This window comes from Orbicella franksi, chromosome 15, assembly GCF_964199315.1.
Source record: "Orbicella franksi chromosome 15, jaOrbFran1.1, whole genome shotgun sequence".
Taxonomy (NCBI): Eukaryota; Metazoa; Cnidaria; class Anthozoa; order Scleractinia; family Merulinidae; genus Orbicella; species Orbicella franksi.
Genome location: NC_138159.1, coordinates 815,112 through 832,700, shown reverse-complemented (window position 1 = coordinate 832,700; position 17,589 = coordinate 815,112). Strand labels below are relative to the sequence as shown.

The 17,589-nt window shown below is 39.9% G+C and overlaps 1 protein-coding gene across 1 annotated transcript in view; it reads left to right on the top strand.

The window, feature by feature from the left end:
- The window catches only part of LOC145470329 (uncharacterized), a 16,568-nt gene extending 729 nt beyond the window's left edge, over nucleotides 1-15,839 (top strand). Inside the window, exons 2-16 of the mRNA XM_081454169.1 lie at nucleotides 426-496; nucleotides 655-689; nucleotides 2,639-2,699; nucleotides 3,462-3,525; nucleotides 4,029-4,109; nucleotides 4,537-4,646; nucleotides 5,252-5,310; nucleotides 5,420-5,502; nucleotides 5,661-5,697; nucleotides 6,066-6,111; nucleotides 6,432-11,645; nucleotides 12,112-12,494; nucleotides 13,802-14,245; nucleotides 14,648-14,755; nucleotides 14,865-15,839. Of these exons, the coding sequence (XP_081310295.1) occupies nucleotides 426-496; nucleotides 655-689; nucleotides 2,639-2,699; nucleotides 3,462-3,525; nucleotides 4,029-4,109; nucleotides 4,537-4,646; nucleotides 5,252-5,310; nucleotides 5,420-5,502; nucleotides 5,661-5,697; nucleotides 6,066-6,111; nucleotides 6,432-11,645; nucleotides 12,112-12,494; nucleotides 13,802-14,245; nucleotides 14,648-14,755; nucleotides 14,865-15,055 (6,987 nt within the window). The 3' untranslated portion in view covers nucleotides 15,056-15,839. The remainder of the gene's footprint in view (nucleotides 1-425; nucleotides 497-654; nucleotides 690-2,638; nucleotides 2,700-3,461; nucleotides 3,526-4,028; nucleotides 4,110-4,536; nucleotides 4,647-5,251; nucleotides 5,311-5,419; nucleotides 5,503-5,660; nucleotides 5,698-6,065; nucleotides 6,112-6,431; nucleotides 11,646-12,111; nucleotides 12,495-13,801; nucleotides 14,246-14,647; nucleotides 14,756-14,864) is intronic.
- Nucleotides 15,840-17,589: the final 1,750 nt, after the last annotated feature.

Sequence of the window (17,589 nt, the reverse complement as noted above, 5' to 3'; positions counted from 1 at the left end):
TCACGTATAGTATATCTACATACAGAAGTAGCAATAATGTTTGCCTGTTTCTTGTTTGTATCAACTGATATCTCCGTACACGTATGTACATGTGTTTACACCAGCGCAAGTTTTGCATCTACTCTGATGGATCTACCTCTTTTATGTGAAGGATTTAGATTTAAAAGTTGGTTAAACTGCAGAGCACTGTGATTGTGAAGAAACATATGTGTACTGGAGAATTCATTCCATGTTTAATTTGTGCCAGTTTATTCCACTCACATACAGTACTCATTTCAAAGTGGGTCTTCTGCACACCAGCTTATAAATGCTTTTATTACATAGCTAGGTCCGTGAGCGGGTAAGATGAACCAAATTAATCCTGCATTGTGATTGGTATTTTGACTGATTTATTGTAACTAATTTTGTTTGTTTGTTTTTTCTAGGCACTTGAAGCTTCAAAGAGAGAGCACTCACTGACTTTAAGGATGGTCAAGGAAAAGATAATTTCAACAGAGTGTGTATAGTTTTCACAATATCTTGATCACAATAATTTTTTATTGAAGAAGTATCATCTGTCCTCATTGCACCATGGGATGCAGAAGGCCTTATGGAAGGAGTATACATGTAGGTTACTTACTTGTGCGTGATGGTTTTTTTTGTTTCCTTTTTTAGTGAGTTGATAAAGAAGTACCAGCAGAAATGCCATGGTATCCTTTTATTGATTGATAATTGATAAATGCTCATTATAAACATGATGACGAAAGCTGATTTTCATCTGAGATAATACTTTATGCAGATATGAGATTTCTATTCATGCATGTTCATGAATGTACATGTGCATGTACATGTAGTCTTTAAACTAGAATTTGGGATTCAATATTTACTTTCTACTATTATAATTGTTAAAAATCAATTTATTACAGTAAAAGCAGAGAGTTTTGTAAGAAATTGTTAGCTCAGGCATTCTTTTCTTGAGAATATTGGGGAAAGACAACAAAGATTTAAAAGATTAATGTACAATGTACTTTATTTCCATAGGTTTTTGCTACAAAAGTTGAAGATAATTATGTTTTGCTTCAGTTATAACAAGTTATTGGGAAGATTAAGATTTACGTGTTGGGTATACATTAGATCTTGGTGATACACATCTTGTTTCATTGATAATTAAGGTATCATGGTAGGTGGATTGACAGTGTTTGGAAATTGCGATCTTACGCTGGCGCTTTGAAAGAAAACCCCATCAACCTATACATTTTCTGAAAGCTTAATAGTTATAGAATACAATCATATCTTTGAAATTTTCTAAAAAGTTATTGTCACAGTGATATTAAAAGAAATACCCAGAAACACTGCTTCTCTTAAACTGGTTCACTTCCGTGCGTGAATTATCGGAGTGGCGCGATTTACAGATGTGGTTTGTTTTTTTTTCTACACCGTCCTAAACTTTGATATTTTTAATGCGGACGTTTCCTTCTACAAAAGAGGCCATAACTTTGAAACAGAAGCGAAATTAAACAAAGCCCGACATGGTTTTTCGAAGGAGGTATCCTAGAACATACCTGCCGATTTTCGACCAATTCCATCGGAAGACGCGCGTAAACGAACTAAAAATGTTCATCCTTATATGCAGTTTTATTTTATCGAGAAAAACACGAAAAACCTTTTATGAGATTTGTATGAATAGGTGTTAAAAATCCCCTCCGCACTGACAGATGTCGGCATGGGTCAGTTTACCACAACAATGGGTTATGACAACTTGAAATAAACAGACGACTAATATTCTGGTGCGGAAACCCACGTCGCAGTGAAGTTGTCCAAGAAGGGACAAACTACAAGTTAAACTGCCGTGATCTTTTACTTAAAAGATTTCGTCGGCAGCATTGGTATTATGTTGCTTAAGTTTAGGCTCCTTCGTTCTCCAGGCATTTTTTGAAACCATGCCTCGTGAAGCCAAAAAACATGAAAAAGAGGAAATCTCGAGGTCTACATAGTCAACATCTACATCTGCGCTTGACTCTCTCGTTGTGGAAATTTCGGAATCGCGTCCATTCTACAACAATTTCGTGCGACTAGCACTTGTTGTATTTTGTCCTTTAGCCTCATTAGCGGGACTAGTGTCCTCGAGTTCCTTCAACCATTCTTCTTGGTTACAGTGCGACCCACGGTCGCTCAGAGCCAAAGATCTTGTTTGACGCTGAACCTGTGGGTTCCACCAGATTTTCGCCTCTTCGGCCTCTTCGAAGATGAAAATGGGCAAGAACTTTTCGTCCTGACATAAAGAAAATTTGACAAGAACAAAAGCCAACTTGTGATGAAACAACCAGATCAAGAAAAGTTTGCGTGCGCAAATGAAATATCACACCACAATTTGCGTTACTTGTGACAACTGGCAGTGAATTTTAATTAGAGGTGTCAACGTGCTGTAAGGGCTTAATAATATTCAAAAATAGTTTTTTTGCTTTAACTTAAAATTAAAAAAGCCCTTTCTCCCATTCTTTTTGCAAAATATTTATCTCAGTCTTCTTAATTTGAACAGCCAAAAAAAGATTTTTCGCATTTTTCGGAAAAGTCCACCTACCACGATACCTTAAAGTGTGAATATTATTGATAATTAAAAGAAGTAACAATAATCAGAACCCTCCTTGACATTCTGTAGAATCTGACAAACATCAGCAGCAGTCCACTGACAGTGCATTAAAGTTGGAGGCAGCTCAAATGTGAGACACTTTTCTTGATTAAAAGGAATGTTAGGCAAATTAATGGTAGTAACTAGTACACACTGTCTGCAGGCTAGCTGTTTAGGGCTAGCCAGAATATGCCATCTGTTATTTCCCAGAATTGTGTAACTTTGAATGCTGAAATTATTGGATTTGGGCACTCAATATTCCTTGCATTTTCTTATTAAGGAAGTTGAGAACTTTCTTTGGAAGAGTATCGTTAAATCAGAGGTTTCATTAACATTTTCAACAGGAGGGCAACCTGTTTTCACTTGCAGGTGAAGCATTTTAAACTGAACTTCGTTATAAGAAAAACTTTCCTCTAGATGGTCAAACCAGGCGGGCAAAATTGTTCTCACAGCTGGTCAATTTGCCTGGTGTCCAGCCCTTGATAAAATCCCTGTAGGAATGCACAGGCATTGCGGGATAATGTTTATAATATTAACTGATTGGTAGTATTAGTATTGAGAAGAGGGGATTTACTGGTATGTGAGGGAAGAGTCTCAGTGATTTTAACTGTCTAACACACATGCAGTGTGTTATTTGTATGCACGACCTTTCCCTTGATCTTCTGGTCAAGTAAAATACAGTAATCGATAAAAGTGCTGTTTTTGTCACTGACTTGTATATTTTAGCAAGACATGGCACACAAGTCAGTGACAAAAAACGGCACTTTTATTGACTATGTCATCTCCTGACTACATTTACTCAATGATTAAAATACAGTTAAGTCAGTTGTTTTTATGTTTAATTGAATTACAGGAAAATAGAATCATTGCAAAGTCAGCTGGATAGGACATTGCATTCCAGTGAACCTTTAAGAAAGGTACTAAGCCAGTGTACTAATAAATTCACCAAGAACTACTACATACGTTTGCTCTAAATGATGACGTGTTTGCTCCATTTGAAGTTGTACTTGACTGTATAAAGGTTGTAGTAGTGGTCTGTAATTTTTCATGCCTGGAGGTGTAGCTTGTTGGGAAAGGGGTGAAGTTTCTATGGTGCCTGTAACCACTCCTTATTACAGTCCAAAAAATTGATTGCAGTAACAAGAGATTCTACTCTATGTGTAGGTCGAGTGACTTGATTCTTTGAAAATCAGAGTTACAGTAGGACATAATATTATTAGCAGTCTTAGTTAGAGGTTCATAATATACAATAGCATTACTTTTTCTTTGTCATTATGCCACATTTTAATTGCACAGCAAGTGCTGCCAGTTCCATGAACATTTTTTGCATGTACTTGTACCACACAAGTTAATAAGCAATATCACAATCTAGGAAGTGGAAACAATTCTTCATGTTTAATTCCTGTTTGTTTACTTCCAGAATGTAGCAAGACTACATAGGGAAAAATCTTTAGCTGATTCAACCATTTCAGAATTAAGAGAAAAGCTGCAGAATTTTGAGGTACTGTACTGTGCATCAATGAAGGCATTACTCAGCAAGTTGTTTTTCATATATTAATTTTCAGGTAAAAATATTTCAATTATTTTAACAATACTTACAATTACAGACATGAACCTGCACATGTGATAACTCTAGGTTAGTAGGCCACTTCCGAGTTGCCTTTTGCCTCGGCGTCAAAAAGAGTCTTTGTATGAAACCATTCATGTGGAAAAGTGTTCTGCCGTCTGTTCTAACTACAGGTTCATTTTCATGCAAATCAAACTCATTTTCATATGAAAGGTTTTGCACAAAGACTCGTTTTGAAACAGTGGCTCAATTAAGGTAACTTGGAAATGACCTATTGTAAAGTTTGCATTAGAGTTTCTTACACTAGTGGGGATTCAGGTCATTGAACATTTAACTGGAGTGAAAATGTCTTTTTATACAGAAAATAAACTCTGAGTTGCTAAGCACAGCTAAAATCAAGGAAGAGCAGGAGTGTGCATGGAGACTGGAGAAACAAGTTCAAGCACATGAGATGCAAAAACAAAAGAAAAGGTTATTAATAGCTACTAACTGTACATGAGAATTCCCATACAATCCATTTGTCTTGCTGTTGTGGTATGAGGCACATCCATGTCCAACTGTGTTGTACATCTAAGCTCATCTAAACGTACATCTAAGTATTTATACCATACCATAGAAGAAACAGCCAATAAGAATACAGGAAAGCCATCGTATATTTGATGGTATTCCATCCAACCTTCCCATCATGCTCCATGCACATGTCACATTGATTGTGTTGATCTCTGTATTTTCAATGGCATGGTATAAAATAGTTATGCCAACACTTTCTCCTGGTATACTATGGAATACCATGTAATATCCCACCACCAGAAAATTTCAAGTGCCATTTGTGATATTCCATGTTATACCTCTTGAAAGCGTTAAAAAACTAGTATTTACATACTGTACTGTATACCTTTATTTATTTAAGCCAGGGTAACCCATTTGGAGCCAAAGCTGACTCTGTTATCAAAAGGAACCTTAGATTGAAGTTCCATAAGGACATCCCACCAACTAAATAAATAGTAAGGTAACTCTCTAACTGGTAGTTTTCAAGAACGTTGTTGCTGCTTGTAATCATGATACATTTTTGACAGTTTGCAGAAAAGTGAGGGTACCATTGCCAAGCTTCAGGAAGAAATCAAGAAAGCAAAAGGTTTTTTGTTATTTCTTGTTTTCATTTTTTACATACATGTAAACTGAACCCCTCATTATGTATGTTTTTTTTTTTGGTATTTTGAGCTGTTGTTCTTTTCTCTCCATAGAGAAAAACAAAGAATTGAACAAATTGCTGGGTCAAGCCAACAGAAAGGCTGCAAAAATGGAGCAACAGCTTCAGAAATCCATGGTAAGTAGTTGCTGCTGTTACTTTCCCAGCACAGAGAAGAGAGTGATCGCCACTGCATCTTTACAAAAGCTTTGAGTGTGTGGTGTAAGGCCCTAACATCTGTACAGTCTTAAGATAGATATTGAATGCCAGTAACTGATTTTTTTCTTTTAAAACAGGAGGAGATTCAAAGTGTCAAGCTAGAGGCAGAGTTTGGTCAGTGTAAATTTATTTTGTACATGTGCACATAGCCTCTTATGATTTGCTTTTTTTGGTTTGATTGCTTTTAAACCAGTTTGCCTTTCAATTTTCTTGGACTGTTATCGTTACCATGTCTTTTGAATTGTAAAGTGGCTTTACTGCCTGCTTACTGTAGGACCATACGGTTACATGTACTTCTTTTGTTTCAAAATTAATAACTGAATTGTATGTAATTCAATATTTTTGTTTTCCTTCTTTTGCGTAGCTTTCACTCACTTTTGGTTTCAACCAACTGTATGTAGTCGAATGGCTTACTTTCGAAGAATACTACATTCTCTGTTCTTTCCTTGTTTGTTTGCTTACCTGATCCTTGATTTTCACAGCAAAAGTTCTTGGGGAAGATTTGACAAAGAAAACCTCTAAACCAAGGTAGGATTGAACGGTGATAATGAAAAAAAGTTTCCATCTCGGTGCTTGGATCGGACTGACATCATGTTTACAGTGGTCACATGTTTTCTGCAGACATCAGAAATGAGGTCACAAATAACTTGCAACTCTGTCGGCAGCAAAGAGTTTGTTGTCTCCAATCAAAATCGAGATTCTTATAGCGGGAATATATCTAGTTTCCCGGTACATGTAAATTAGTTAGACATGTTTAATAGTGTCAGTTGTTAAAAATTGCCTTTACAAGAGCTGTTTCACATTTTTCACGAAATCTTAACGTTATGCTTTTATGTTGTTTCTTGTAGGCAGCGACAAAAAGCCCGTCAGCCACCTCGACAGCCGCCCGTGGAAACGAAACAGACCTCGCCTTCAGCCTCGCATCCAAGTCAACAGCTGGCGCACGTTATAGAGGAATTCTCTATGCTATCCGATATGGAGCCCGCTCTCAGTCCCCTGCCGCCCAGTCCTGACAGAGAAGCACTGGGAGACAGTAGCAGCTCCGAGGAAGAGAGTGGCAGTGGAAGCGGCAGCGAGGATGATGGGAGCGGGAATGAAGATGAAGACAGTGATTACAGCCTGGGTGATCTAGCAGACATGCTGATTGGCGATCATGACGAGGGTGAAAACTTAGCAGCGAGTCCTATGAAAACTAGAAGCAGTGATCAAGATTTTCAGGAAGATGTTGAAAACAGCACTGGACAGGAAACGACGACAAAGAACGATGCTGATTGTGCAAAAACTGAAAATGAATCTTCAGTGAGACAGTCACCAAATGAAGCGAGTGCCTCTGATATTGAAGTTTCTGAAAACCTTTCTCACGAAAACTGCAATGTTGCTAATCCAAGAGGTGAGACTTCAAAATGCTTATCAATGACTCAAGAAGGTACATGTAGTATCGAAGCTGAAATGAATGAAAATTCACATATTACAGAAAGCGATGGTTCTGATCGTAAGAAAACAGACGAGGAGTCTGCTAAGACTAAAGAACCCTCCAACATCGAGAAATGCACAGTGGTCACGCCCAGTCCCCAACGAAAGGCAAAGCCGAGGATGGCATCATCGAAACCCCGTGTTATGACTCGATCCAGAGCTAAAGCAATGAAACTCAGTTCCTCGTCTGATGCTGAAAGCTCGTCAGAAAGAGAAACAGGAATGGAGGTTAATTCAACTCAAGAAAATTCTTCAGAGGTGTCAGATACGGACTTAAAGCGTGATTCTAATGCGAGTGATATCGGAAAATCTAACGATGGTGGTAGTGGCAACAATGAAAACGTTTCTTCCGTTGCGTTGGTGGATAACATGAAGGAATTCACTGAAAGCTCACAAGCAAACGAAAGCGTAGAACATGCTAAAGGAAACTTCCAGGATATCGTGCCTGATTCTTCGAATACCGATGCTGATGATGCTGCTCATCACCATGGAAACCTTTGCGAACCCGTCTGCTTGGTAGCCTCTTTTTCAGACTTGAAGGACCAAGAACCTACTGAAGACAATTCAGCTGTATTACTAGTAGGAGTGGAAGCGGATGTCATCCATTCCCAGACAAACGATGGTGAGCGTAGTTGTTCGGGAGCATTAGGTACAGACTCAGAGGAACAAGCAGGTAATGAAGGCAATTCAAATGTATTATTGATAGGAATGGATACAGATGCCGTCCAACACCAGAAAAACGACGGTCAGCTTAGTCGTTCAAGAGCCTTACTTTCAGGTTCAGAGAAACAAGAAGAAAATGAAAGCAATTCAAATGTATTATCAGTAGGAGTGGATAAAGATGTCAGCCATCAACAGAAAAACGACGGTCAGCTTAGTTGTTCAAGCGCCTTACTTACAGACTCAGAGGAACAAGCAGGTAATGAAGACAGTTCAAATGTATTTACGGGAGGACAGGAAGTGGATGGTAGTAAACTTAGTCATTCAACAGCCTTGCTTTCAGAGCAAGTCGCCTATGACGACGACTCGGATGTATCTCCAGCGCCTACTTCAGAGGCTGCTGCGAACGTACCCACTGAAGTTGGGATCGAAATTGATCAGGAGATTTCTACAACTTCTGAATGTGGATCTAGAACTAAAGGTGATGCTCCACTTAACATGACTAGGGAGCAAAATGCTGACATCAATGAAATTCCTTCACTCGAACTCAACAATGACAATGCTGACAGCATTTTGGCTAATAAAATCATCAGCGAGATAAATACCGAAGAAAGCCAAACTTCACAGGACAGCAAAATCACCGCAGATGTTAACGGGAACACTGTGTTGTCGCAGTTAGAGGCCAAAGAGAATGCATTTGAACGAAGAGAGGACACCCTTGAAGAGAATAACAACAACATATCTGAAGATTTTGAATCCGCTCCTGAGCAGTTGGAGGTTGGTTCTGCTCTTGTAGTTGACACTGATTCGTCCGACCAAACTCAGCCCTTTGTGCGTAAGACTCAAAACCGCCCCATTTGTACGACGAAAAGAAAAAGCTCGGATGTATCTGAGCTATCTACAACTTTTGATGGCACCAAAAATGAAGACAGATCAACGGAGCAAGTGTATGTCCCATCAGACGAAGAGACTGATGCAGCTTCTTTTCCATGTGTAGTGCCTGGCAAAGCAACAACAAATAAGTTCGTTGAAACTTCAAAAGGTGAACCGGTTTATGTTAGTAGTTCGACTGTCGAAGTAGATTTGAATCTATCTACTCTGACTTGTGAAAAGGAGACAACGATGACAACAGCATCAACAACAGAGACAACAGAATGCTCCTCAACCACAAGCCACGAAGTTGAAACTTCTGAAGACTGCAAGTTAGCTTTAGAAGAAGACGACCATTCACATGTCTCTGACGAGGCAATGCAAAGTTGCTCAATTGACGAGCGCGAAGGAAAAGACTCAAAAGGGCAAGATTCCAGTATACAAGAAAATATCCCTGTCTTAACTTCTGAGTCTTCTGGAAAGAATTCAGAATTGGAGAAAGGTGAGTCCCTTTCTAGTGATGGAGAGGAGTTCTCGACCTGTAATGAGGGAGGAAAGTATTCTGATTGCGTAAAAGGTGTACCTGCTTCTAAAACTGCAATTGAAGAAGCTAGTAAACCTTCGACTTCCAATGAGGGAAGAAAGAATTCTGATTGCGTAAAAGATGTACCAGCTTCTAAAACAGTGATTGAGGATGCTAGTGAACCTTCGACTTCCAAGGAGGGTAGAAAGAATTCTGATTGCGTTAAAGATGTACCCTCTTTTAGAACGGTAATTGAAGAAGCTAGTAAACCTTCCACTTCCAGTGAGGGAAGAAATGAATCTGATTCAGAAAGAGATATGTCTTCTAGAGCAATGACTAGAAAACGTTCCTCCACTTCTAATGACGAAAACCGGCATTTTGATACGAAAAAAGATTTGTCTTCAAGAGTTACGGGTAAAGAGAGATCCTCGCTTGTTAATGAGGGGAGAAAACATTCTGCTATGGGAAGAGTTGTGTCTTCTATTGGTACGAGGAATGAAAGTTGCTTAACTTTTGATGAGGGAAAAAATAATTCTCCTTTGGGAAGAGATGTGTCTTCTAGAGCTGATTTGACTTCTATTCAGAGAAAAAAGGATTCTGCTTTGGAAAATTTGTCGTCTAGGGCAATGAATAAAGAAAGTTCTTCGACTTTTAATGAGGGAAGAAAGCATGCTGATGTGGGAAGAGTTGTGCCTTCTACAGGTACGAAGAGAGAAAGGAATTCTGCTTTGGAAAGAAATGTATCATCTAGAGAACTGGGTAATGAAAGTCCTTCGACCTTTAATATGAGAAAGAGAAATTCTGATTTGGGAAGAGAGGTGTCTCCTAGAATTATAAGTAAAGAAGGATCCTCTTCGAATGAGAAGGAAATACCCTCTAATCTAGATGTTAGGGAGCCATCGACATTTGACGAGACAAGAAAACGTTATGCGATCAAGAGGGATGTTTCGTCCCCTAGAACTTTAACTGAAAAAGCTGGGGAAAGAAAACGTCCGTCATCATCTCAATTAGATGCAGAAGAGAGTAAACTTGGAGAAAGAGGACAATCTTTGGAATTGCCTTGGTCTCCGAACGACGCAGGACCTTCTGATGACTCCCCAGCTCTATGTGACCCGGAAGACGATTCTCCAATTCAAGCCTTGTTTAATAATCTTGAATGTCTCTTGGAGGAATTTCCTTCACTTTCTCCTCTTCCACCTTCACCTTGTCCCTCGGACGATGAAGAATGTTTAGCTTCCCAAATTTCATCCAGTAACTTGAACAAAGAAAAGTCAAACCGTGTCACCGACTTAACTTTTGCAAAAAAGACTTTTGATGTACGTGGAAAGCCTGAATTTAAACGTGACCAGGAATTGAATTACACTGAAGTCGCATCAAGGAGCGTTAAAAGAACTTCGCTAAGAAATAGCGCGACTATGTGTATAACAGAATCAAACAAACTGAACATTTCAGTAACGCCACGGAATTGTCTTGCAAAGGACAAAACAAGCAAATCAGCGTCTACGTCCTGTTCGGGAGGAAGTGCCTCAACCAAACCTCCCTTACAACGGTCGGCATCCGCACCTCCTCGCGCAGAAGAAAAAGTCTCACTAAAGCGTTCTTATCAACAATCAGTTTCTGAACCAGTTAACAACAAGATCGCTGTCGCGCAGAAAAGCAAGAAGATGAAAACGCAACCTAAAATTCCTCACAAAGAAGAAACCTCAAGCTTGGAAAATCGGTTAGGTATTTCTAGAGTTCCGGTTGAAAAAGCCACATTCAGTCAACCATCGAAGAAAAATGGTGTTACTAAAGGGCCGGTACTTGTCAACAGGAAAGGACCAGTACTCGCTGACAGTAAGGAGCCAAAACTGGCTGGCAATAAGGGACCAATACTGCCTGGCACTAAGGTGCCAATACTGGCTGGCAAAAAGGAACCAAAAGTGGCTGACAAAAAGGAGCCAAAACTGGCTGGCAATAAGGGACCAATACTGGCCGGCAGTAAGGAGACAGTACTGGTTGGCGATGATGGGCCATTACTGGAGTTCAATGAAGGGCCAGTCCTAGAAGAAGAGTCCAAAACTACAAACAATTCAGCGAAATCAACTGGCAACAAACAGAGCAAATATCGACCGTTGTCAGTCCGTCCAGGTTATATGCCTGAAGTGAAGTATGTGTTCAAATGTCTGAGTCGTGTGTACGAAGACAATGTAGATATACATATTGTAGTCGAGAGACTAACAACTAAGCGATGTATTTCATCCAGTACGCCCGTAGTTTCGGCCATAATTCAGTTTTTAAAAGAACGAGAAGACGACCTCGTCCCTCAGATCCTCGATCAACTTGAACACTTTCAGACTGATGCGAGTCCAAACAACTGGCAGCCTGTTATTTCCAGTTTCGAGTCTCGACTGCTGGAAGTGATATCTTTCTTATCCAATGATACTTTGTTCGGGAACCTTATTCCTAGATTGGTTTCTCTGTGTTCTCGGAGTTTGACTGAAGCACGTTGCAGCTCAAACGACGAGGAAGTTATGAGGGGGGATCTGTCGCTTTGGTAAGTTCTAGTGTAGGTTATTCTTATGGTAAACTACTTCATGTAAGTGTCACGGAGCATGGGTATAAATCTTCATTATACATGAATGCTAAGCTTGGTATAAATGCTGGAAATGTTTATCAGTCAGTGCTGCACGGAAAAAAATATGATTTTTCTTAAGTTAACATTACCTTCCTGTAGCCTATTGGTTGAGAGTTCGACGGGAGTTCAGAAAGTCATACAATACTTGAGGTTCGATTCTTGTCTTGTCGAGAAGTCGGAATTTTTTTACCAGTAGCTTGTGTCTCTGAGGCCCCATCCACACTACGCAGGAGGAAGTTGAAAGCTGAAAGCTCCGTTTTCGTGACGGATTAGTGTGGACGGTAGGCCTAACCGTGAGGATAAAGCTACGTTTTCAAGTTCCTTCGGCGTCTGTACGCTGCCTGAGTGACTACACTCTTCTTATACACTTCTCTTTTGTCTTTAGTCGTGTCTTGACTGCCTTGTGCCAGCTCAAAGAGAATCTTGGCTGTGTTCGAACGGTGTGTTATGACGTCATACGTTCCCTGTACCGTTCCCAGAACGCTGCTCTACAGCTTGCAGTTACCATGGTTACCGTTTGGCCGAAAGTTCTGACAACGTCTTCCGATTATTCGAGAGGCAAACAATCGCCTCTTGCTCACACTCTGAAGTTAGTGTTATCGGATGGGGTTCAGAGGTTTCCGTCGGCCGATCTTGGCAACATCTTACGAGTTCTGTGCTGCTGGGAAGATGATTCGGTAACAGAGGAAGACCTGAAACGCTTTGGATTGCAGCTTATTCAACCGTTGCGTGAGGAGGGATTGGGGGCTAACGTCGGTCTTGGTAAAGGTAAGACGAGGGATTGAGTCCATTAATAGATTCCATCTTAGAATTTTTTCGATGTACATAACCCTGTACAATCTAATGAACAATACAACAAAATACTGTTCAGTAGCTATTGTTTAAATGAACGTTAGGGTTTAACTGAAGGATTTATTTTGGGACTTACCTTGTCCGTTATAATAAACAGTATTAAATGAAACTACTGCTCGACAGCTGTTATTTGAATGGTCACACACTCCACCTTGTACAGCATAGTAAACAGTACCACATGAAAGTACTGCTCAATAGCTTTCATTTGAATGGTCACACGCTAGGGTTTCATCCACAGACTTAAACTTTAGAACCACCTTGTACAGCATAATAAACAGTACCACATGAAAGTACTGCTCAATAGCTTTCATTTGAATGGTCACACGCTAGGGTTTCATCCACAGACTTAAAAGTTAGAACCACCTAGTACAGCATAATAAACAGTACCACATGAAAGGACTGCTCAATAGCTTTCATTTGAATGGTCACACACTAGGGTTTTATCCACAGACTTAAAAGTTAGAACTACCTTGTACAGCATAATAAACAGTACCACATGAAAGGACTGCTCAATAGCTTTCATTTGAATGGTCACACACTAGGGTTTTATCCACAGATTTAAAAGTTAGAACCACCTTGTACAGCATAATAAACAGTACCACATGAAAGTACTGCTCAATAGCTTTCATTTGAATGGTCACACGCTAGGGTTTCATCCACAGACTTAAAAGTTAGAACCACCTAGTACAGCATAATAAACAGTACCACATGAAAGGACTGCTCAATAGCTTTCATTTGAATGGTCACACACTAGGGTTTTATCCACAGACTTAAAAGTTAGAACTACCTTGTACAGCATAATAAACAGTACCACATGAAAGGACTGCTCAATAGCTTTCATTTGAATGGTCACACACTAGGGTTTTATCCACAGATTTAAAAGTTAGAACCACCTTGTACAGCATAATAAACAGTACCACATGAAAGTACTGCTCAATAGCTTTCATTTGAATGGTCACACACTAGGGTTTCATCCACAGACTTAAAAGTTAGAACCACCTTGTACAGCATAATAAACAGTACCACATGAAAGTACTGCTCGATATCTTTTATTTGAATGGTCACACACTACGGTCTTATGCAAGAGACTCAAAAATTAGAGCAACCGGTACCACTACAAAATACTGCTCATTAGCTTTCGTTCGAATAGTGTTAGAAGGCAATGAAGTTAATAGAAACAACGATTATTCCGGTGTAGCAACTATTTATTCTTTTCCTTTAAGATGGCAGCCTGGTCCTCGACAGACATTCGTTTGAAGTAGTCAAGTCTCTCGAGTTATTGTCATGTGTTCTTGGTTGGCAGTGGACTCTAAATGAACTCATTGTCAACAACATTTGGCAAATATTAAAGTCATGGGCTGACAAGGAAACAAGGGATGAACCAACAACGAATGGATCGCACCCACAAGCGGCCTACATCAGCGAGGAGAACAATGTGTCAGCTTGCTGTTGCCGTAATCTCAATGTTTCTAGCGCGGTTTCAAGTGTTGCCGTTTTAACAGAAAAGGGAACAAGTGAAAGAAGCGGCTTTACAACTGCGGCAGAAACAAAAGAAAAAGGGAATTCGGTGGGAGGTGAAGAGGTACCAGAGATTTGCTCCAAGTGTGGTAAACTGACGGCAAGCGGGCTCCCAGAATCTCAGGCTGTTCTGTGCATTCAACTCTTAGGTACGTTTACATAACCCGCCGTCTGCGAGTGCGAGTGCGAGATCGAGTGCGAGTGCGAGTGTAAGTGCGAGTGCGAGTGCGAGTGCAAGTGCGAGTGTGAGTGCGAGTGTGAGACTGAGTGCGAGTGCGAGTGTGAGTGTGAAACTGCGTGCGAGTGCGAGTGCAAGTATGAGTGCGAGCGCGAGGGTTGAAAGTAGAAAGCGACAAAGGTCTTGCACGTAGTCGAGTTAACATGATCGATATACATTGATGTTTCAAGTAAGAAATATTGACTTGCTATATCATCAACAAGAAATGTGTGGCATTCCGTTTATTTAGAGAAATCTTTTCGATCATCGATGTAACATACTGATACTGTACATTTTAAGTCGTAACTGGGTGTTAATAGCACTATATTTTCAGGTGTTTTGTGTAGGATTGCCATTGATAATGGACAGACCCCAGTACGTGAAATAACCGACATGGTTTGTGGGCTGATGGAAGATTCCTCTCCAACCTCCAAAACTAAAGGTACGCAAACTTTTACGTTTAATCAAGAAAGTGTCCTAAAGTTCTCCTTCATTTGAAGTGGTTTATGATAAAGATTACACTCTTATTTTGTTTTTCTTTTCGCCTCTAGTGACCCACGCCATTCAGCTGGCTTCAGCAGTTTCTCTTCTTGACATGTCACCATGGCAACCAGAAAGAGTAGCCGCGGTTCTCGGCAAGTGGGTCGCAGCTTTGAAGGAGTCAGGCTCTCTGCTGGCTCCCGCGTACGTGGCGCAAGGCCTGGTCTGTCTAAAGAGCTTTTTGAGGTTAAATCAAACTTAGAATGGCAAAAAACGCCTTTAGGATTGGTTCGTGACCCGCGAGGGTGATTGTTGCAGTTATAGGCATTTCGAATTGTCTGAACGTGTAGTCGGGCGTTGAGCGCGAAGTCCGTTACTGACGTTGTTCTGCAGTACCACATACATGTATTCTAACCTTGATCAAACTCAGTCGCGAATCTTGGGCTCTACGTTTTTTTTTTTATTTTTTTTCATTTTTATTTTTTGAAGCACTAATGATCTTGGAGGACGTTTTCGAGATCAAGCTAATTACAAACTTAAGTTGATACAGTAGTGGACTTGAAAAGGTCATCTACCTTTGTCAGCTAGGAATTAATAATTAGCTAAGTATTTCACGAGTCCGCCGACGCAACAAAACAGTTTCCGGTTGTAGAAGCTAATAGCTTTGTTCATTTGTTGATGGTAACTTCAAGTTTTGTCCGAAACCTTCTATCATTGAGCTTCCTGCGAAGAAGCCACGAAATTATGTTCCATTATTTCATGAAACGCTATATCTGGATCGCTCTTGAAATGAGATGCGTTGTAGTAAGATGCGTGGAACGGAACTACAATGTAGCTGCGCAGCGTGCAGCGTGCAGTAGGTGTATCGAATGTTTCTGATTAGTTAGGTTTGTCGATATTTAGCAACGTGTCAAAATAATTAAACTAAATAAATCTAAATACAAATGATAAACCCTTGTCGTTGCTTGCATAACAGTTTGTCAGCAAACATGCGTCAAGGGAGCTTATTAACCCTTTGAATACCAAACTTTCGCCAAAAAATACCGTTTTTAGTGCAGAGTGCACTATTGGGATGGTTATGGGGGTTGCCTGCCGCTAAGGAACTAAGGCACTATGGCGCTATGGCGCTATGGCGCTATGGCACTATGGCGCTATGGCACTATGGCCCTATGGCGCTAAGGTGTAAACTTTAATGTTTGTTTAATTAATTAATTTCAATTAATTAATTAGTCTAGAGGCAGGGAAGTAGTGGGAGTAGGGTGGGAAAGGTACATGTGTACTCTACGTAAAACACATTCCATCGCCGTCGCTTAACTTTGAACATCGCAAAGCTATATATTTGTTTCAGGTAACCCCTTGCTCTCCTTGTGGTACCATTCTCCTTAGAACAAAACTAATTTGCCCTAAACGCATGCGTAGATTAGTTAGGGTTCGTGGCCTCTATATTAGGTGAAGGATACATTGCATACGGAATCACGCACAAATGTTGAGTGGTTTTCCTTATGGTAGAGCTCAACATGTAAGACGCATGCGTTCTAGCATTGTTAGTGTTATACACTATCTTTACACGCAGTATTTTATATATCGTGTCATGTGACCAAGGACGGCAGTTATTTTTCAGGTAGCGCCAGTTGTCCCTTTTTATTGCAAAAGTGAAACGTTACTGTGGCTGCGTAGCTTTTAGAATTACAAACAGGTCGGTTCAACAGATATCATCTGCTGTTTTCAATCTACAATAGTGTGCTTGTCAGAGTTCAAATATATTGCTTCTCCTTAGCGACTTGTTTATTTCTTGCCTTAATTGTGTCTGTAAGAGAGACCAAAAAGTTCTCAAGTTAGTGGCGTTAATACTCCGCAAATTGTGAATTTGTAACAAAAGAAACCAGGAAAATGCTCAAATATTGCTGCAGACGCCGTGGCACCTAATGAAAGCGCAAATTAATTTAATCAGTCTGTGAGGAGACTCATTCATATCGGCCAAGTAGCGCTGTTTATCTTCAATACTTTTCGTTGAAAAGCTTCTCAGCCATCAATATCGTTGTGTGTTAATTTTGAATTGTTTTATTGTTAACAACAAAGGTGGCAACAGAAAAAGAAAGTGGTATTTCGTGACTATCTGATAATTAAATTAGTTCTTGTTCATCGGTAAAAATTTGCATTTTTAGTAAAACATCGTCTCTGTTCCGTTTCTTCATCACTACATCAGATATTTAACTTTCTTTCATTTATCTCCAAAAAACAAGGACATCTTCCGTATGTTTTGGAGAAAACAGGGGTTTCATATTACATGGCTTTGCGAGGAAAACAAAAGTATCAAGTTACAAAGTTGGCGTGAAGAGCTAAATTGTCACGTTTGCTGCTTCAGCGTATTGTTGAATTTAAAATGAACGAAAATCAACTTAAAGCACCAGTAGTAATTAATTTGTGCGTAATGTTTGGACCTTGAATGAAAATACAACCTTGAAACATACACACTGCAAAGGGGAAAAGCCGTAGCAGACTACCAAGATAGACACAAACCGGAAGTGAATCGAGTAGGGGTGAGTACTTATGGGACTACTGTACCAGAGCTATCAATTGCGCTCTGCACTATCTGAGATTGTCTCACTAGTTAACCGTTTAGTCAGGTTTTTTAGCTGCCATGACGCTAAATAAGCGGAGAGAGAAAGGAGAGATTTTTCGAGGATTAGGTACAAAATTGAGCAAAACTTCAATTACGGGCACGCGCATAAGCCAAAATTTGGACTTCTTTTTTTTTTTTTTTTTTTGCCATTAACCGTTCTCAATTTCGTTTGT